At 36.2% G+C, this 22,408-nt stretch overlaps 4 protein-coding genes across 5 annotated transcripts; 1 reads left to right on the top strand and 3 right to left on the bottom strand.

The window, feature by feature from the left end:
• The first annotated feature begins 3,985 nt into the window (after positions 1-3,985).
• On the top strand, positions 3,986-6,061 carry LOC121806593 (uncharacterized protein At2g34160-like). Its single transcript, XM_042206701.1, has 5 exons — positions 3,986-4,183; positions 4,273-4,321; positions 5,115-5,177; positions 5,476-5,540; positions 5,706-6,061. The coding sequence occupies exons 1-5, from the start codon at positions 4,067-4,069 to the stop codon at positions 5,793-5,795; spliced, it is 384 nt and encodes a 127-aa protein (XP_042062635.1). The 5' UTR covers positions 3,986-4,066; the 3' UTR covers positions 5,796-6,061.
• Positions 6,062-8,617: 2,556 nt separating this feature from the next.
• LOC121809180 lies at positions 8,618-10,030 on the bottom strand. The gene is made up of 2 exons (XM_042209721.1): positions 9,149-10,030; positions 8,618-9,007 (listed from the first exon to the last, which is right to left on the bottom strand). Exons 1-2 carry the CDS (start codon positions 10,028-10,030, stop codon positions 8,618-8,620), a joined length of 1,272 nt encoding a protein of 423 aa, XP_042065655.1.
• A 3,710-nt stretch (positions 10,031-13,740) lies between these two features.
• Positions 13,741-16,146, bottom strand: LOC121809869 (pentatricopeptide repeat-containing protein At1g80150, mitochondrial-like). Of its 2 annotated transcripts, XM_042210700.1 has the most exons (3): positions 15,904-16,146; positions 14,285-15,798; positions 13,741-14,189 (listed from the first exon to the last, which is right to left on the bottom strand). In XM_042210700.1, exon 2 carries the CDS (start codon positions 15,712-15,714, stop codon positions 14,479-14,481), a length of 1,236 nt encoding a protein of 411 aa, XP_042066634.1. In that variant the 5' UTR covers positions 15,715-15,798; positions 15,904-16,146; the 3' UTR covers positions 13,741-14,189; positions 14,285-14,478. The 2 variants fall into 2 exon arrangements, with proteins under 2 accessions (XP_042066634.1, XP_042066633.1); XM_042210699.1 differs by having other exon boundaries at positions 14,285-16,146.
• A 1,194-nt stretch (positions 16,147-17,340) lies between these two features.
• LOC121809179 (probable polygalacturonase At1g80170) lies at positions 17,341-18,172 on the bottom strand. Its single transcript, XM_042209720.1, has 5 exons — positions 18,163-18,172; positions 17,984-18,065; positions 17,773-17,881; positions 17,581-17,694; positions 17,341-17,493 (listed from the first exon to the last, which is right to left on the bottom strand). The coding sequence occupies exons 1-5, from the start codon at positions 18,170-18,172 to the stop codon at positions 17,341-17,343; spliced, it is 468 nt and encodes a 155-aa protein (XP_042065654.1).
• Positions 18,173-22,408: the final 4,236 nt, after the last annotated feature.

The raw sequence follows: 22,408 nt of genomic DNA, 5'->3' as shown, positions 1-22,408 counted from the left end.
AGAGATTTCCATACTATACATTAAGCAAGAAAAATTGGTTCTAGAGAGATCACGTGAATGACGATAAATTGTGTGAAACAAAAAGAATCTCGTACACTTAAATCATCTCCCAAAAATCATGTGTAGCTCAAGCTTTTTGTGCAAATATTCTATTTCATCATATCTAGTAAAAGTATATTAATCACGGTGTCAAATGCAAATGAATCTATAACAGTATGAAATAAATTATTATCTAACTACAAGCTAATGTATCTCATGATTCTCATCTATAAATATGGAATTGCCTATTATCCTACTTGACCAAAACAAGCAAACACAAAGTCACAAAATCATATCCCAAAGAAGGGGAAAATGGTTTATAGCAAAGAAGCGCAAAACTTGTACACAATAAACAAGGCTGCGGTTGATGGCCGGCAGCCAGGAGCAGCAGAGACGAAGCCGACCGGAGATATTAATGAAAGTGCAGAAGCATTCATAAAGAGATTTAGACGGCAGCTGCTTCAACAGTGGTTGGAGTCAACGGAGAAGAACTACGACGAGATGATCAAAAGGGGTGTTTACTAATTACTCCCTCCGTGCCGGTTAATAGAGGCGTTTCATTTTCTATTAACATGGAATGGGGGAGTATTATACTAGTACTTATATAAATTATATCCAATGAATAATTTATTGCAATAAAAATTGTTTGTGTATGAGTGATTAAACCATATGGATGATATAGTATATATATCGTGTACATATGTTATCAGATTTACCAATAAAGTGGTACGAAACAGTGTTGATCGATCTCAGTTTTTTTTTTTGGATGTTAATATTGTTTGATCTTTGTGTTTTTCTCAGATATCGAAAGATTTTATATTTTCCCTTGTTTTGGTAAATTTAATGTACAGTGATCTTTTCTAAAAAAACATTTTAAATCACCAACCTCATGCGGATTTTTTGAGTTATTTATGGGTGATTTACATTAATACTACTATAATATTCATATGGAAAAGTACCACTACTACCAATATTAAAAATAAATGTTTTATTTTATTTTTATAAAACCAAAAGGCCTAAGTTGAGATGGTTGAACATTTTAATGCACAAGAGATTTTTAATCATCATTGATCTATTGTTGTAATGCATTTTCAGTAGCAAATGTCTTTTAACTTTAGCCTGAAGTCTTTTAACTTTAGAATTGAATGAAAACATAAATGTGGATTTAGCGATTTTGAATCGTAAAACCAACTTCGATTAATATTATAAGGAATTTTTAGCAATCGAGCTTGATTTTTCCACGCTTTTAAGAAGTTTAAGATTGATAAAAAAATGATAAATTATGTGTTTAGCTAATCTTAGAGCATCCACAACCGTGCTCTTGCTAGCGGCACGGTTGTGGGCCCGGCCCCACTTTTTCTGTCTGCTCTCTGGCAAGAGCACAACACCCACAGCTGTGCTCTTCCGCAAGGACGAGCACAATTAATTTAAAATTCAATTAAACAAAAACATTTTCCATAATACTAAAATTCATTAAAAAAACCACAATAATATTACAAATAAAATAAAAACGAATCCTAAAAATTAAAAATTACATAATTAAAATACTAAAAATTTTAAAAACCATTACTCGTTGCCGAATTTCGCCCACATGTGTTTGATTAGGTCTTCTTGTAGCTGAATGCGAGTTCGGGTATCGATCATTGTGTGTCTTGTCTCGATCCTCTGGCCAACCGTCGTATGCTCACCTCGGCGTGGGGGAGACCTTGCTGTTGAGCTTCCGGCTTCATCCTCTTCGTAGAAGCTAGCCGCCCTCGGCCCTTCGACGGCTATAATCATGTTGTGTAAGATAATACACGTGAACATGATGTCGACGATATTATTCACGTATCACAGCCGAGCGAGGGCATTCACAATGTTGAATCGGGCTTGAAGGACCCCGAAGGCTCTTTCGACGTCTTTCCGCGCGGACTCTTGACGCTGCGCAAAAAGAACCCGTCTCGAGTCGTGTGGGTTGCTGAACGTCTTCACGAAAGTCGACCACCTTGGATAGATACCATCGGCGAGATAGTAACCCATGTGGTATGTATTTCCGTTGACGGTGAAGTCAATCGCCAGTGCTACACTATTCATCACACCATTGAAGAGGGGTGACGAATAGAGCACGTTCAAGTCGTTGTTGGATCCGGCAACGCCGAAATATGCATGTCAAATCCATATGCGGTAGTCGACGACCGCCTCAAAGATAAGTGTTGGGCCGCCGCCTTTGTGACCGCTTAAGTGTTGCCCCCTCCAAGCAGTCGGGCAATTCTTCCACCTCCAATGCATGCAGTCAATGCTGCCAAGCATTCCGGGAAAGCCATGGACTGATTCGTGAAGACGAAGCAACGGTTGGTAATCATCGGTGGTGGGTACCCGAAGGAATTCATCCCCGAAGGCTGAACGAACGCCTTCGCAAAAATTCTTTAGACAAAGGATTCCAGTGGACTTACCGATATGCAAATACTCGTCGAAGATGTCGGCCGTTTGCCCAGTAGCGAGTTGTCGGATGGCACACGTACACTTCTGCAACGGCGTGATACTTTGCCGGTCGGCTGCATCTGGACCTGTTTGGAAGAATTCAACACGTACGGACAATGTGTTGACAATTCGCATAAACAAGCGATTTGACATGCGAAAACGGCGCCTGAAGTAATCTTCCGGAAACCGCGGCTGGTCGGCAAAGTAGTCGGCAACGAGCCTTTCGTGGGCTCCCTCCCGGTCACGATGGATGTAGAGGCGAGTTGATCTAGTTCGTTGAGGAGGAGGAGCGGGGGTATTCGCCGCGACATATGCTTCGTAAGCGGCACGATGTTGTTCGTAGTATTCTTGTTCTTCGCGCTCCGCTTCTACCATAAGATTGGTGAAATTCATTTGAGGTTTTAAGTGAGGGATGAATGTGTTGATAGTTTGTATGAGAATTACGAATGAGAGATGATTTGATGTTATAAATGAATGATGAATGTGTGTATTTATAGATGATTTTGGGGAAAAAAATAAAAAAAATTCAGAAAACGGGCAAAAAGGCCATATTTTTGGGATTTGGAAAATATTTTTTTTATCATTATTTAAAATTAAATAACGATTTTTTTTAAAAAAAATATTCAAAGGCAACGGCTATGCCGTTGCCCAATCGCGTGCCACCACGTCGCCTGCTCGCGGGCACGGACGGACACGGGTCCGGCGTCCACCATTGTGAATGCTCTTACACTTCAAATTCGTTGAGCATGTTCAACATTTAGCTACTAAAATTTAGACAAAACATATCTAAACTAAAGATCCTTGTATTAATACATTTTCTTTCATTAGTTCCGTCTACAAATTTTTAATTCATAAGGTCTTTGTATCAATGCATTTTATTTCATTACATCATCTTGCATTTTTTTTCGTTAAGTCTTTATGATTTTGATTTAAGAGGTTGTTATACTTTTATTTTAATTTGGTTGGATTTTTTATAATAGACTTCAAAATTTAATTAACCTGTATATTAGTTAAATTTATTTATTTATTTATTTATTTGAATTAATTAAGTGGCAATATTGATACAAAAATCATTAAGAAAATAAAAAAATTATTGGTATTATCCGTTAATTAAGTGGCAATATTGATACAAAAATCATTAAGAAAATAAAAAAAATTATTGGTATTATCCGTTATCAATTTCTAAATTTATCATTTTTCTAATGATTCTTAACTTGATATTGCAAACCGAATCAATTTCACAATATATAATAAAATATTAAAAAATAAAGTTTATTAGCAAAAGAAAAATTAATTGAATTATGAATTTCGATAAATAAATATTTAACTGAAAAACCTCTTAAATCAAAATGAATTAGTATAATAACTTAGTAACAAAAAATGTAAAATGTCCTAATAAAAAAAGTACATTAATACAAATATTTAATGAAATAAAAATTTAGTAGAATGACTCAATCATATAAAATCGTAGTTGTAGTAATATAATTTGCGGTAGTTCCTAAATCAGTAGTAGAATAAAACCCTAGCCCTCCCTCTAAAACCCTTGCCAGCAAAAATCGTCGCAGAAATGGAAGAGATAACGGAAGGACTGAACAACATTAATATTGCTGAAACCCAGAAGAAGAACCGAATTCAGGTCTCCAATACAAAGAAGCCGCTTTTCTTTTACGTTAATCTCGCAAAGGTATACTATAAATATCTCGGTTCCCGTATTTGATTATTCAATTTCGATTACTGTCATGAATTGGGTTTTTATTACTTTTTTTTATCTAGAGGTATATGCAACAACACAATGACGTGGAGCTTTCAGGACTTGGCATGGGTAATTTCCAATCCTTGCTTATACATTAAGTGTGTTCTTCCTGGTTTTTTATTCGATTCTCGTTTTATATATCGATGAATATGTTGATTTGTGCTGTGATGATATGGATGTGTCTTGAGCAGATCAATTACTCTTACTAGTACTTTTGTTGTTTTCAGTTCTATGTTGATAAGGAAGGAATTGGTGTTAAGGTGATGTGCTAAATTGTTTAGTTGTGTTGGTCTATACTTTATGCAAGGAATAAGTAGCTGCTACCTGACTGTGAAAAGTTGTCTGTATAATGTGTAGATTTGTAAGAGTAGCTCATTAGCCACTTCCATTTTCTGGTTGCTCCTGTGCTAGAACAGCAATGTGCCTCCTTACTAGTTCCAAGTTGAATGCTTGTCTAGTGGTGGGATTACTGTGTTCTACAAATGAGCCTTAAATTACACCGCTCCAAGAGTTTCTAAGATTGTGGTGCAGTTCTCTCAAGACCAGCTAGTTATGTGGCAGTGAAATGTCTATTTGGAATTTGTGCTGGCAACCTTCTTGTATTTTTTCTGCTAGTTGCTGTGAGTGTTTTCTGGTCTGTGAAATACTACTCATTTCAATAGGATGAGAACTCATTACTGAACCCATTATATGGCGGAGAGAAGCAAAATTATTTTCTGCTTCCTGATTATTATTTTGAGTGTTGATTATGAATCTTTATATTGTTTTGGATTTGCTGAGTGCATCCCATCGTATATGATTTTTTACATGCTCTGTTTCCTGGTTTTGTACTAATTTTGTGTTTGTTCTTATGTTATTATAGCAATCTCAACAGTTGTTTCAGTTGCTGAAATTCTGAAGAACAATGGATTTGCTGTAGAGAAGAGTGAGTTATTCTTTAAAATCGCACGCATATTCTTTACTATTGTTTTGTAACCAACTTAGGCTACTTCTGAAACAAAATGCCACACTGGTATGAAAGGTTGATTGAGTAATTAAATATAGCAGCAACTTTGGTGGGTGGTGGGATAAAATAGTGTTACAAAATGAAGGACATTGCTTAATCCTATAAATGAAAAAATCTTCCATTTGATTGCTGTTATCTAATCATCTGTATTAACATTACAGATACATCATATATACTACAAAGATTGAACTAAATGCATCTACTTTTAAACATGTAGAAATCATGACATCCACTGTGGAGATAAAGGATGATTCTCGTGGATGGCCTGTCCAAAAAGCCAAGGTAAGTCGATTCCTGTTCAGTTTGGTTCAATGTATGAGGAGTAGTGTTGAACTGTTGATATTTGTATCCTGGATGTGTTCTTCCAGTCTTTGATAAAAATATCATGAGTTGATACTTTTTTTTAAAGTCTTACATCTGGTGCTCTCTCTCTCTCTCTCTCATCAGATTGGAGTAGTACTTGGGAAAACAGCAAATTTTGATGAGTTAATGGCTGTGGCCCAAGAGGCTAGGGAGAATGGAAATGGTGAGGAATAAACATGGATCCAAGTTGATGTTTGAAGCAGTCTTCGATTATTATGCATACTGTTATGGATGTTGAATGAGTTCGAGTGGTGTAAAATGGCACAAGAGAATCTGAATAGTCGGATTTTTTCTTGGATGTGTGGTGGTTTAAGGCTTACTTTAGGTGTAGCTATTCTTTAAATGTTGTTCATTAACACTTTTACAATGGAATTATGTTTTGTTACTCGTTCTGCGAGATATTGATGGCACTCCATTAACAAGGTCATGGCCTTCTTGCATATCTGATACCTATATCAATGTTTTATTTCATGAATGCACTCACATTGACATATCAATTGTATAAATAATGAGATGCAATCACAATTACTTTTATTTTAAAAACTAGTACTATTACTTTTATTTATAATCTTAACAATGGAGTACTTTTTATTCATAAAATTTGTCGCCTTTTCACAAATGAAATCATTATTTTGGATTTTTTGGCCTATGAATTACTACGCATTAAGTTTTGCTTGTTAAGTTATTAAAGTATTGAGGGAACATCATTTTTGGTCCACGAACTTTGACAAAGTATCATTTTAGGTCCGTGAACTTTGAAAATATCATTTTAGGTCCTTGAACTTTGAGTTAGTATCATTTGAGGTACTTTTGGACGAAAATACCCTCAATACCTTAAAGTGTATATATATTTTTAATAAATTTATCATATACTCATATTTTTTATAAATATCTTTATAATATATTTTTGACAAATTTTCTAAATATAATTTGACCTTAAATATTATCACTTAATTTTGTAACATGCAAGTAAAATTGCTTCTTCAATTTTTTATATTAATTTTTTTAAAAAATTGAATGAAGAACTTTCTTTAATAATAAAAAATTGAATAAAGATCTTTTTATAAATATATTTACAATATATTTTTGACAAATTTTCTAAATATAATTTGACCTTAAATATTACTCCCTCCGTCCCCGAATAAGAGTCGCTAATTTCCTTTTCGGGATGTCCCCCAATAAGAGTCACTCTTCCCACTTACCATTTTTGGACATCAAAATTACCCTCTATGTTTAGCAAATTTTACACAAAATGCCATTAATTACACTAAAAAAAAAGAAAATGCAAACATTAGGGTTTGCAGTCCAACTCTCTCACTCTCGATTCAACTCTCTCACTCTCGACTCTCACTCTCACTCTCGACAACATCTCTCTCATTACTCCTCTCCCTCTCCGCCTCACTCAGTCTCCCTCCGCCTCCCTCCGAAACAATGGACACCGTCATCCCTGAAACACCGCCGGACTGGGTTGATTACGACGCAATTGGTCGTAGGTCCGTGGTTGAAGGGCCCGATTTGGTGTTTGACGTATCTGAAACTGAAGATCCGTCGGACGCCATGGACAGATCTGAAACCGAAGCGGCGGCAAAGGGTTTTGACGGATCTGAAACTGAAGATCCGTCGGAAGCCTTCGACGGATCTGAAACCGAAGCGGCGGCAAAGGGTTTTGATGGATCTGAAACTCAGCCTCCGTCCGAGGGCTTCTACGTTCCTGACAGTCTATCTCCGTCCGAGGGCTTCTACGTTCGCCGGATCTGAAACTCAGCCTCCGTTTGGCCCCTTTGATTGGCCGGAGTTCAAGCCGCATTCAGGCTATGTTAATTTGGGGGAAAGCGAAGCACCTTCCATTGGTTTGGATGACATCGTGGAAGGCATAGATGGAGCAATGCAGCCGACGGTGGAGCCAATCAGAGAGTACACCGACAATGAAAAAGCTATGCTATTAATCATGTTTCCTTGCATGAAGGATATCTTTTGATTTGTGAGTTTCTTTCTAATTCAGAGCCACCCCCTTTTTTAGGGTTTGGAGGCTTTTGACATTAGGAAAATGTAGCCTATTTCTGATGTACTCCATGCTTATGTGCATTGCTCCATGTTTATGCGATATTGGTCCATGTTTATGTGATATTTTGAGCCTGTGGGAATTGCTCCTGACTGTTTATGCGATATTGGTCAATGTGTATGTGATATTGAGGCGGTGGGAATTGTTCCTGACTGTGTATATGATATTGATCCATGTTTATGTGATATTGAGGCAGGGGGGAATTGTTGATGACTGTGTATGTGCATTTGTGTGGCTGTTGTAACTGTCCTCTGATGTCCCTATGCATTGTGATGTTGTTTATATACCCTGTGATGTAGCATTTCTGAGGGGAAGCTTAGCCACCCCTGTGTCAGGTTTGGAGGCTGTGTTAGTGTGTACTGATGTCCCTAGGTCTTGTGTTGTTGTCCATATGCCCTGTGATGAAGCTTTTCTGCATACTTAACCCAGCCACCCCTGTGTCATGTTTGGAGGCTGTTGTTAGTGTCTTATGATGTCCCTAGGCCTTGTTTTGTTGGCCTTATGCCCTGTGATGAAGCTGTTCTGAGGGTTCTGAAAAATTAGCCACCCCCTATGAAGGGTTTGGAGGCTGATTTGAAGTGATAATACAAAAAATATTCACTGATTACTTAGTAGTGTGTACAGTGATGATGTTTATACAAAATGCAGCCTATTTAGCTTAGTAAGCCACCCCCTATGAAGGGTTTGGAGGCTGATGCCATGTGATGACACTTCTCTGATGGCATTAACAAAAAATGCAGCATATGCACAAAAAATGCAGCATATGCACAAAAAATAGAGTTTACATCTTAAACACCAACATATGTTGGTGCTTATACTGTAAACTCCAGTCCCTAAACTTATGTCTAGTACCCTAAAGCATGGTTAAGCCGCCCTATGTCATATGAGTCCCCAGTGTTGTTTTCAGGCAGCTTTAGATACTCCAAGCTCTCTCTCACCAACCTTCTTCAACCTGAAGTTGTAAAGGCAACCCCTCTGTTCTTTCCAATCTGTTCTTGTTCATATGAGGGATCTTGTAGTCATTCTTCCCATGCACTTGTAATATTGCTGTCAAACAGCTTTGCAAAGTGATGAATACTCTATTCAGAGTCTGTGGTGAGAGTTCTTCAAATGAGGTAAACACATTTCTAAGCAAATCATCTACACTTGTGGCCATCTTGTCATCTTGTAGTGACTGTATTGCCCTGAAATACCCAAGGTCTAACACATTTGTGTCTGGGGAGTTGGGTGGTTGGCTAATTAGATGGAATTCAAATCCATCAGTACTTGCAAGTGCCTCAAACTGATGATCAGCTGCTCTAAGGTGAGGTTTGGCATTATCTTGCTGTATGAAAATCTTCTTGCTTGCATTGGCTGGCCATTTGGCTTTGATTGATGGTATAATATGGCAATGATATGTGTATGTGACTATGTGATGACATGAATATGATGTCTGATAGCTTTATTGACATAAAAAGTGGCATACCTGGTTTAGGAGACAAGCTGTCATGACTTCCTTGGTAATTGACTGAATAGGCTTTGTCTCCATTGTCCCTTTTGGCCTGTTCTTTGAACTTCTTTGGGCTGGTATCTGTTCTGTAAATGGGAATAACCCTATTTTACCATCGAATATGATGTCTCCATCAGGCCCACAAAGTGGCCTACTCACAACAGCCATGAACATCACTTTAGTGATGAATCTCTTGGACTTACAGGACCTGTATGGCACATCTTCATCCGACAACAGGTAGTATCTATCTGATGTCTTTGTCATGTAGAACCATTTCTCGTCAATATGAACAATGTTGTGCATTGAATGGTAAAGAAGTTTACCTTCAACGATTGTAGGCTGAATATGAGAAAGACACCATTTCATCCTTGCAATTTTGTTGGTTTCAGTAAGTGTAGGCTTGATAGCACTTGTATGAGGTTTCAATTGATTACTCTTAAGAAATCTACCAATTGTTGTCTTGCTTACTTCCATCTTAGAAGCAACCTTCCTTATGGTTGATCTCTCAAGCATGGACAGGTTTCTAAACTTGTCTTCATCTAACATGAGTTTGTCTTTGTGTTGATAACCTGTTACTTTGCCTTGCATCATGACAGGTTCCCCTCTGTCTATCTGCTGCTTACTGATGTGCCATATTCTCTCTGCTGTCCTTTTGTGGATGTTGAATTTATTGGCAGCCTCTGCACAAGAACCTCTTGGCAGCACTCCAGCGGTACTTCGCTGTAGAAGAAACTGCGCAATGAGGTTTTTTTGTTGGCTAGTCAATGCTAATGTAGGCCGATGCCATCCACCTTGCCCTTGCCACTGCCCTTGCTGCTCCTGATCAGTGACCAACACTCTGACCACCTCATTCTCCATCAGGCCCGGTGATGAAAATTTTCTGAGGGTCTAATACAAAACCAATAGCTTTTCCTTTTTTTTTGGTTGGTGGAACTAAATGGAGAGTAGAAATGAATGTATTTATAGGAGTTGGTGAACACTTTGAATTTGCTTGTATTTTTTCCCTCCTTGTAAGAATTCCCTCCATTAAATGAAAGTGGCCTTCCCTCTCAAGTTTTGGGAGGAGTTTGAATTGATATGCAACTTGCCTACTTAATCACAGCTTGTACGAATTCTTTGCATTGCATAGCTTTAATTTTGCATTTTTGGGGCAGTGAACATTGAATTTGCTTAATGAGTATACAATTAAATTTAATTGCATTGTTTTTGGCAGTAAACATTAAGGGCCCGTTCACCTTCCCTGAAATACCCAGAAATGGGCTCAATTCTGGGCTAAATCAGTTGTTCAAGGTTATGCTTTTATTACTGCCCAGCCCGTTAGATATGGAGAAGCCCGCACTATTCAGTGCATTTAACGCAAGAAAAAAAACTGACGAACTAGGTCATTTTCAATTCTCGTTTCACTTTTTACATCAAGAAATGATTGTGCAATTACATTTTTGCCCCTCATCTTCCCTTACCATCGCTGATTCTCTCTCCTTCCTCACATTCACATTTGGCAAACCCTAGGCAACCCGGCATCCACTCTTTCTTCTCCGACATACAGCCGGTGCGTGCATCGGCGTTTTGGAAAACTACTCTGGGCACGCTGCTCACACCCCGAATTGAAGGGGAGATTATGCTTTTACCCCAGAATTGAACGCAACTTTATTCCGGATTTCTCGCCCAATTTTTCCGTTTTGATTCTACAATTCAATTTTTCTTCTTATTGGCGTTTGATTTCCGTGATTCAGCTATTGTAGGGTGTGGAGCAAGGTTGATTTTTTTTTTCCGTGATTGTGTGGTTGGCTGATTTGGGATTTTGTGCACAATTTAGCGGAGCGAGAAGAGAATAAAAAATAGAGAAATATGAGCTTGTGATGGATTTAGGGAGTGGAAATTTTGGTGTGGTGAGCCTTATGTGAAACAAGGAGGCGGAAAGAGCTCGTGGCGATGAAATACATTGAAAGGGGGCATAAGGTTTTCATTCTACCTTTTGTTATGCTGATTAGTACTACATTCTGATTAAATTCGTTCTTTTAATTTGATTGGTGCCCTTTTTTCATCCAATCTTTGTTTTCTGAACTAGATTGATCAAAAAGGTTGAAAATTGTAGTGTTGTTGCAGAGGGATCATTCCAAAGATGGCGGTGGCTGATGGACAATGTGATGACGACGAAGGCGCCGCCGCTCTCTTCAAGGAAGAAGGCGTCGACTACGCCGATGACATCGATCATTCCGATACACCTATTCTCCTTCGTCCCCTCGCCTCAGCTGCCGAGTCTGGCAACCTCGACGCCCTCCGCCAAGCCGTAGATGCTTTTGATGGTAAGATTGATGAACCCGGCTATCTGGAAACTGCCCAACTACTTTAAGCTCTGCTAATGACAGTGTGGAGCGAATGTTGGAGACTATTGGTATGGAAGGGGATACGCCTCTTCACCATGCTGTTGGAGACTTTGGTCTGATGCACAAAAAGAAGTTGAAAATTGTAATGGGGTCTTTTGGGGTAAAACGCCTCTAATTTTTTTTGTGCCTGCTGAAAATTTTTGTTTGGAGTTTGAAGGGGTATTTTTGGCAACACACTCATATAAAGAGAATAAATAAATATACCATAAATGCAAATATGAGTTTATTTCTGCCTCCTCGAACACGCCAATTGATTTAAGAATATGTGGGCCCAACCTTATACAAATAGCAAAGGAATTTAATCAATACATTTGGAATGGCGAACACTGAACACGCCCTAAATGTAGATTGAACATTAAATTTAAATTAAACATTGAATTGATTAAATTACATTTATTACACCAAAAGTCAAAGAGGTCCCACATTCCACTACCTACCTCCATTTACTACACCAACCATTCTAACACTTCCTTAAAACCCGTGCCGAGTCAAACAACGACTCCTAATCGGGGACGGATAGAGTATCACTTAATTTTGTGACATGCAAGTAAAATTGCTTCTTCAATTTTTTATATTAATTTTTTTTTTAAAATTGAATAAAGAACTTTCTTTAATAATAAAAAATTGAATAAAGATATTTTTATAAATATCTTTACAATATATTTTTGACAAATTTTCTAAATATAATTTGACCTTCAATATTATCATTTAATTTTGTGACATGCAAGAAAAGATCTTTATTCAATTTTTTATTATTAAAGAAAAGTTCTTTATTCAATTTAAAAAAAAATTAATATAAAAAATTGAAGAAACAATTTTACTTGCATGTCACAAAATTAAGTGATAATATTTAAGGTCAAATTATATTTAGAAAATTTGTCAAAAATATATTGTAAAGATATTTATAAAAAATTATGAGTATATGATAAATTTATTAAAAATATATACACTTTAAGGTATTGAGGATATTTTCGTCCATAAAAACTTGGAAATAGTAAAAAGTACCTCAAATGATACTAACTCAAAGTTCACAGACCTAAAATGATATTTTCAAAGTTCACGGACCTAAAATGATACTTTGACAAAGTTCGTGGACCAAAAATGATATTCCCTCTAAAGTATTTTATGGTTTTTTTTTCTTGAAACGTCAGAGCATTATTTGAATAAGTTACGGGAGTGCTTTACGATTTTTGGTTAGCATAATTTATTTTTAATGTGAATAGGAGTCATGTACTTCAAAAAATTGTATTCTCGAAACTGCAATATCAAAACTCTCAAATTCAAGCCCTGCATCAGAAATATCAAACAATTGACCGGAATAGCTACTTAGTTCAATTCAATCAAGAGTTGAACTTTCTTAAAACTGTAATGTTATGCAATTATCACATCACACATGTGTTCATGGCAACAATACTGAGAATAACTCTCTATCATCTATGACAACAACAAAACCGCAAGTTGAATATCCGCATAAAAGTTGAAAGATCAATCTTGACAATGGTGGTTACTGGTTATAATACAAGTACAAGTCACTGCTAGCAAACATCTCTAATCAGCATCAAGATGCCAACTATGCAAGGAAATCAACATAACACTACATCTTATCATAGTAGTCTAGTTTCATCGTTATGCAAACACAACTGCCATGAAACAAGCTTAAGTCGAACTCGTGGTACAGGAATAGGCAGCTGGGCCTTTTCCGTTCACAAAACAGGCAAAAAGAATTCATAGTCATGACTAACAGCGGTTGAACTTCCTAACTAGAATAAAATTCTATAATCACTCACTTTAAAAACCAATTGAGATCAAATAATAACGGAACAGTTACAAATTTGAAGATAATACACACTATATTACAGATACTAAGAGTTCACTTCCAACCAAATACTAGTTGCACCATCCATTATGATCCCAAACCAGAACATGATCGGTGACCATATCCTCGTGTGCTTACAAAAGACAAAAACGTCAAAGCAATTCTTTGCTTCTACAAGTTTTTATATATGTATGGACGAAGATTCATTTTTACATCCCTTGAACAGAGCCTCATAAACTACACAAATAAAAAGCTGCATTCAGAAATTCCAGGCCATTCTATCAAATATGTTTTGTCTCACAATTACTCATGATCAAATGACATACTAATACTATGTCACAAATATTAACACAAAAATGAAGATGTGAGCTTCTTTAGCAAGCTAAATTAGAGATTTATTGAACAAGAACTCAAACATGAATTCAATCATGTTACAAAAAATTTGCTTTCTAAGTTTGTCAAGTGTGCATTAGAATTCAACAAGGAACATCACCAGGAGGGAGTTGCTCAGAGCAAACGGAGGAACTAACACAGCCTAACTCATAAGAATAGTGCTGTCAGTATATCTCGTAGATTTAACGCATATAAATAGGATGTAAATACACAACAAATCAGCACCCTGTTTTATAAATCCCCCAAGCTCACTCTGGCAATTCACTCTAACTTGTTCCTGTATATTCTTCTAAACTAGCATGCAGCAATCAGCTGAAATAGAAAAATTAGTGCAGCCCTTCAGTTTACCAACTATTAGAGGCTTAGAGCTTCATCATAATCACACAGGAGTCCCTTGCTGCATCCAGCAATCACCTAAAACCTGAAGACAACACAAATATCTAAGAGATGATTTACATTATTGGTTTTGCTCTACAGAATTGTAAAAAAACCAATAAACTAGCTAAACCAACTTACAACTTAGTGAGCTGTCCTCTTAGAGTTTTTATCTCACTAAGAACTCATTTGAGCAAAACCAGAATCGGACTGAAGAAATTCCACGCAGTCATCAAAGGTAGTATCTCAAAGGCAAAGCTACAATCGACCTTGCTCCATAACCAATCAATTAAATTATCTTCCTATGAGACAGCTAACCCATCCAATAAATTAGTTCATTTCCTTGATACAATGGATTTCATGAGTTCAATTTGAACTGGATTAAAAGGAGGTTTCCTTTTCAAAGAAAGACTATAGATATGTTTTGCCTTATCAAGCTTCTCGAGTTTTCCGTCTCTGACCAGGCCTTCGATCAGATTGTTAATGGTACCCACACTAGGATACCAGTTGTTCTCCATACTTTGTTTACACATGTTGTATGCCATGTCGAATTCTCTTGCTTCACAGAAATAATGGATCAAGGTTTGGTAAATTTTTTGATTTGGCTTGTAGCCCTCACTCCTAAAAGCAGAATACACATACATAGCCATTTTTAGATTTCCCATTTTGCAGAAACCTTTGATCACCAAATTATATGTGATCTCATCAGGAAACTCAGGAGATTTCTTCAATCTCCGCATGAAATCCAACAACTTATTAGCGTCCCATGTCCGCCCCTTATTTACCAAGAACTGAATCCTCACATTGAAGGTTGCAATATTGGGAAGACAACCTTTTAATAGCATCCGGCTCCACAGCCCATTTGCAATCTCTGGCCAGTTTGACTTGTAACAGGCCTCTATAAGCGAGGTGTACGTGAAAACATCAGGAGCTAGTCCCCATGTTCCCATCCCAGCCATGACAAGAAACGCCTTATCCAGTAGACCCATTTCACAGAAACCCTTGATAACAATATTAAACGAATATGCATCTAGCACAATTCCAAATCTACCAGGAACATCATTTAGAAACCAATCAATCGTCTGTAAATCACGAGAGTCTGTCAATACCTTCAAAGCAGCATTGAATGACTTAACGGTCCGCGCACAACCATACAAATGCATATCACAAAACGTATTGACAGCATGCTTAGTCATTCTAGCCCTCCCATACAACATTATTATTCGTATAATGAACCCTTCCCTACGACCCTGTGGCAGAGTCTTCTGATGCTCAAGCAAAATCTCAATATAATCAAGCCGGCCTGCCCCAGCTAACCTAGAGACTGTGTCCTCAAAGATAAATCGGTTCTCAACAACAACCTTATTTGTGGCATTAGCCTTAAACAAATTGAACAACTTCTCAGGGTCCCTTTCCTTCTTTAGTTTAACCAATGCAGGCTCATCTACTGAACTAGGTTTTCCAGCTCTACTGCTAGCAGGACTACTTTTTCCAACGAATGAAGAAAAAGCTGCGGCGGCGAGATTACGGTGTACGGCGCCAAACCTGCGAATTAGTCGCAGAGTGAGCATGTTCTAGGAAAGCCCTAATTTTCATTCATACCCACCAGCCAAAATCGCAGCTTTTATCAGTATATCACCGAAAAATGCATTCTCCTATCACATCCAAATCAAAAGAATAATCTTGGAAAATTAATTCAGTCCCATCTTAAGAAATACACAAAATCAATCAAGTGCAATCCAAATTCCCAGAGAACGTACTCAAAATACAAATGGGGTTTCTCGAAATTGCAGATTGTAATCTGGACGAGTGATAGAATAGCTAAAGCAATGCGAATGGACTGATAAACTTCAATAGAGAACGTACGGATAAATCAGATAATCAAGGCAGGAGAAGATACGGGCTATACATACACATATATTTGTATGTATATATGAGTTTGGGTGGGTGGGGGAACTGGTGGTGATGGAGGGTTTTGAGTCCATGAGAATTTTAGGTTTGAGGTTTTGGATTCAGTTTTTTCCAGAACTGAGGTCTTACTGATCTGATGCAAGCGGTTGCACGATAAGATTTTCGCTCTGCTGATGTGGCGAAAGACTATTTGTTTTTGTAGCACCACAGTGGGCTCGGACCAAAACGCCAATTTCATTAGCCCAGTAATTTTGGTAGACCGGATCAAGTACAATTACATTTTGGGGCAACGACTAGTTTTAATTTTTTTACATAGGGTACTACTCCTTTTCTACAAATACCACATTTCCTTAATTTAGATTAGTGTAATTTTTTAATCATGTACTACTATTTAAATTATTCAAAATTTGACATTTTATTTATGTAATTTAAAGAGTTAAAGTAATAGTATCACATTTTAAATAAATAGAGTTTTGCCTACAACACCTAGAGCTGGGTTTGTAGATTTTCTAGGATGTCAAAATTGATATGCTATTTTAGTTTTTGTGGTGAGGAGTCCATACCGTAGTTGTTACTTTGAGTATGTACTGGAGTAGTAAATAAATTTGACGTAAAGCTAGGTTTTTCATATACTCTCTCCGTCCACGAAAAATAAAACACACTTGTCATTTTTGGATATCCACGAAAAATAAAGCACATTTAAAAAAGGAAAGTTTTAACAACTTTTCTCTTACTTTTTTCCATTCTCTCTTACTCCCTCCGTTCCATAGTAATAGACATTTTGCCATTTTTGTACGTTCCACATTAATAGAGTCATTTACCTTTTTAGTAAAAGTCAACACATTTTTCCACACTTATTTTACTGTCTCTTATTTTTTTCTTTTTTCATCTCTCTACCTTTTTTTCATTTTCCACTTTATTATCCCTTTACTTATCTAACCTAACACAATTTTTCTTAATCTCCGTGCCAAAAAGAAACGACTCCATTACTATGGAACGGAGGGAGTACTAATTATATGGATCTCACATTCCACTAATACTACTTCTCTCTTACTTTACCAATTCCACATTAAAACTCAGGTCATTCACAATGTGTCCTATTTTTCTTGAACGGAGAGAGTATTAAGCACATTCTTCATCTAAAATTAGAGTTGAGGTCGACTAGTGTGTATGAGGTACATGGGAAATGACATTACAAGATTTGTAAAACATGAAATCAAGATTGGACACAATTGATAGGAGGATTGCAAAAACGAGCACTTCCATGAGCATTGGTGCAATGTTGTTCACCGACACTCTCGATGTTGATGTCGTCGAGCACTATACCCGTACACGGCACTGTCTCGCTGCACCTCAAGTTTATTGTTGCGTTCTTCGCCACCGACGTTCCATGGAGTCCAATGAACTAACTTCACATCACTCACTTCCACAGCACCAACCTAATCCCTCAAGTATGTCAAAAATTGAAATCAATTGTCAATTTGATCAGTATTTTGATTAGGTTGAGTGTTTATTTGAAAATTTACCTTGGTATCACATTTTTTGTGAGGGCAGTAGTATTGGTCTATAATTACAGGATTGTCAGCTAATTTGAAGTTTATGTTGGAAAATACGATGTTCTTTGCAAAACCTGCCCCTCCCTTCATAATATCAAATGCTCTTATAAGTTAGATTTTATTGTCACATGAATTTGTAATATCGATTTAATCTGATCTTACCTGCCATGATTTGATCCGCACACCATTTTGAGTCTTAATAAATGTGCAGTTATCTACTTGTATTCCTTCAACTTCATCATATTTCCCATTGTGACCTAAACTTCCAATGCTGCAAGGAGCCAATATAGGAATTAAAATGAATGATATATACGAGTTAGTTTTATGGTACGAAGGGTGCAAAAACTAAGGGATTGAAGACAAAGAATCATACCTTATACCATGGCCCGGACCACATGTGACCCTTGAAATAAGGACACTAGAAGTGCATCCATTGATCGCGATGCAGTCGTCCCCTATTAATGCAACGACGACTATATTGTATCAATATCTACTAATTATAATAAACCGATAACAAAAATTTGAATTTTGAAAAGGGATTAGTGAATGTACCTGTTTCCATGACACAATCCTCAATGAAAAGATTTGATGAAGAACTTATGTCGATGCCATCTGTGTTAGGACTAGTTCCAGGTGCAGTAATATCTTATCTCTAATTTGTCTCCTGAACAATGTCTATCAATGCTGTAACGCCTAACTTTTTGAACCCTAATTTTTGAACCCTAAAATTTTGCATTAAATGTTTTAATGCCGTGAAGTATGTGGATTAATTGACGAGTGAATTAACTGCATGTTTTTTGTGTGACCTAATTGCATTTTGGAATTGAGATTTGATTTGATTAGTTAAATCCGTTGAGCATATGACGTGGCTGTTGAATAGTCAAAGATGTGGAACATATGACGAGACCATTGAAAAGTCAAAGTGTTGAGAATATGTGGTGGAAGTGAAAATGGTTGAATTTATGACATGACTATTTGAATAATTGATGTGGGGTGAAATATATTGCGGTGAATTATTTTCCTAAGGGTGAGTGAGATTAAACATGATCATTAATAATTATCTTTCCCATTTTATTTGGAATTTTCGACCACTATTAATTATTAGAGAGTAATTCTATTTTCTTGGATTTAATTATTTGCTTGGGATACTTATCCAAATTAAATCCAAAGTCCAATTATTCCTTACTCTCTCCATGAGAAAATCGACACCTATGCCTTATACCATGGAGATTTCGAAAATCTCCTACTTATGGGAGAAGGAAATTATTTCATTATATTAATTGATCTCCTATTTATTTCCTCCCATTAATAGATTGAAATATTCTAGCAAATCCTGGCTTACCTTATTCAATTAAAGATTTGAAATTTATTCCTTGTGGGAGGAACTTAATACACGCCTATTTACCTATATTTAGGGAGGATTTTTATTAATTTTCTGCTCCGTATTATTTTATTCTACTCCGTGAAATACCAAATTAAATCATAGCCTAGATTTCGATTTCCTCCTATAATTCTCTCCTAATTCACGCCAACTTCCACTCTTCCATATCTTTTTCAAATCTTTAATTTATTTAATTAAAGGTTATATTCTACACTCTATAAATACATGAGAAACCCTAAACCTAGAGATCAAAAATCACGCCCCCACCCCCTTGAAATTCACGCCACTTTTCTCTCCCACTCTCTCTCAATTTTCTCCTATTTTCCTCCATGAATTCTTCATCCTTTGAGAAGAATTTAAGTTGAAGCCTCTTAGAATTGTTGAAGAATCAAGATCATACTTTGTTTCTACCGACCTCTACTATCAAGAAGAGGTATTTTGATCTATCTTTTCTCATCTAACCGATTAATCGGCATTCTTGAACCCTCATGCATATAATGAGTGTAAAAATCGTAGATCTAAGAATTTAATCGGGTGGGATTGATGATTTCATGAGAAAAGATATGTTTGTGTGTAAATTTCAACCTATTTGGAGGAAAGATGAATTTTTAGTGAATTTTTGAAGTTGACTGCACAGTTCTGCCCGAAATTATTTTTCTCGACCAATAGGTCCCGTTTTTTATTTGACCGACCTAAAGATGAGATTTTGATGTGAAAATTTAACTGGATGATCTTTGATGTGTCTACTGTATTGTGGTAAAAGTTTAGCCCAAACGGAGGTCGGATGAATTTTTAATGATTTTTACAAAACGATTGCGCTGCGCTGCCAGATTTCTACCACGTTCAAATGATCTTGATGATTAAGTTTTGAATGATATTCATGATGCATATGTGTTAAGGAACCTATTCTACGATGTAGTGATGTGTTGTACGTTGATATATGCTATGATGTTTCCTCATGTTGATAAAACGAATTGATGGGAAAAAGGGGAACGTTGGGGACATGCATGATTTTGAGTCGATATTTGAGATGATTGTGATACACATAATTTAAAGGTGATAACTTGCGCTCTCAGCGTGACAGCAAGGGGGTGGAAATACTTGAAATCTAAGCAGTCGAGGTGGGCTTTCTTTTAAATAAGGAAGATGTCCTAAATGTTTTATCGATGGGAATGAAATTGTGTTTATCATGCCTTGTTTGATTTTAACGTGCCTATCTGATGTGGCTTTTGCCACTATTATTTAAATCGAATTCGGATCCTCGTAGGGCCGCAAACCCTACTTGGATTAGTGTACACCTATGGTAGACAGTGTGTTAGCGTACGAGCTGGCCGGTCTAGTGACCTGGTTTGCGGCCGCATTCCTTGTCATGTATGAACAGATATGGCTAACGTCTATGGGAAAATGACTGATCAGTCGACTTTTACAATGGGAAATGATTTTGAGTGCCTCGGGCCTTTCTAAAGCTAAACCTCGATGGTTACTTATGTATGGCATGATAAATAATAACTTTTATGAAAATGTTTTCGGCATAAGTCCACTGAGTATCTTTATAGTACTCAGCCCTGCATGTGTTTTCCCTATGTGCAGGTTGAGCGGTGGCGAGAGTATGGTGGTGTTGAGCAAGTTAATTGAAGAATGAATTGTTTATCTTTGATCGGTGAGTGTCGTTGTGTCTTCACACATAACTTCACTCTTCTCTTGGATGCTTCCGCTGAAACCTGTTTTACTTATTGTTTGATCTTGACACCATTTTGAGTTCCATTTAGAATCTAAAGACATGATACGTTTTGGAGTACGTTGAACCCTTGTTATTTTGAATATCAATGATTATAATTGTTTTCACCTTGGTCCATCTGTCAAAGCGTCACCCTGACCCCTTTTCTCTTGATTTATTGTTCATTTATTTCCTTGGTCAAACCCCTTTTTATAAGACCCTAGCCCTTTTGTTTGATTGCATTTAAGTCCTGTTAGGTCACGATCGCCGCATTTAATTACCCTAGAAGGGCGGTCGTGACAAATGTCTGATTTTTTCATGAACTTGTAATCTTATCCTAATGAAACACTACAAGTTAAATATTTATAGTGAGAAACCTAAATCCAATCAATTTAGATCAATTTCCCATATTATGGGTGTATTAACTTAAAACTGGATATGATTCTTTTGTACTTTAATTAACATTGAAATTTCTTTCCCTGAACTTTCTAAATCTCTACTGGATTTATATCGTAGATATGCATGTACATATGAACACACCAAATCATTTTTGTTGCATGTCTCATTAAAGTTTCTTTCTCGTTTCTGAAAAGATAATATTGCTTCGTGATTCATTCTAATAGCTACTTTAGTTATTACCATATCGGCATATCGTAAGAAACTTGATTTATATAAACTTAACTACGTCGATAATTTTTCTAAAATATATACATATATTTACAAAAAATATTAAATAGATATATAAATTTAGATAACTCTATTATTATCAAAATGTTAAGAATCTAAGTATCTAAGTTATTCAATCCTTCAAGAAATTATGCCAAATAAATCAAATAGTAATTTTCAAAAATTAATCTTTTATTTTCACTATAGAAATATCACAATTTAATGTATATATACATATATATGAAATATCACGATTCCAAATGATGTATTAAAATACTTTGTGGCTGGAAGTTTGTGGTTGGCTCAAATTTGAAATGTTGATGCAGTAGGTGAATAATATATACTACAAATAAAAACAATCGTTACATATATTTTTTTAATTCAATTAAGGACACTTATTTGTATCTTTAAATATACCACTAACGTTTCAAAAAAATGTCATTATTGTTGGTGTCACAATTAAAATTAAAGGACGCAAAGGAAGCGTCCTAAAAATAAAAAAATTAAGTTAATTTGTCATTAATTTAAGAATGCTTTCTTTTGCACCCTAAATTGTTGTTATTTTTTAATAAAGAACGCTTTCTTTTGCACCCTAAATTGTTGTTATTTTTTAATATTCTTATGCAAGTAATTCCGTCTTGATTTTTGTATCCTAAAAAAATATTCCCTCCATCCACCAAAAATAGACAAGGTTATGAATGGTGAGAGTTTTAACGTATAATTGGTAAAGTAAGAGATATATAGGAACAAGTAAAAAAGAGGGAGAAAAAAGGCAGTGGAATGAATGTTAGTGGATTGTGGGATCCACATTTATAATAATATGCATGGTTAATATTGGTAGAAAACTTTCCATTTCTAGATTTAGTCTAATTTTTATAGACATCCCAAAATAATAAAACTTGTGCATTTTTTGTGAACAGAGCAAAGTAAGTTTTTTTTTTGGATAGTTTTACTTAATAATTGGGGTTGGGTTGTGAATGTTCTAGGATGTCACACTTGATATCATTTATTTTTTTTATTAGGATGCTTGGAAA

This window comes from Salvia splendens, chromosome 6 (assembly GCF_004379255.2).
Source record: "Salvia splendens isolate huo1 chromosome 6, SspV2, whole genome shotgun sequence".
Taxonomy (NCBI): Eukaryota; Viridiplantae; Streptophyta; class Magnoliopsida; order Lamiales; family Lamiaceae; genus Salvia; species Salvia splendens.
This window is presented reverse-complemented; position numbering and strand designations above follow the sequence as displayed.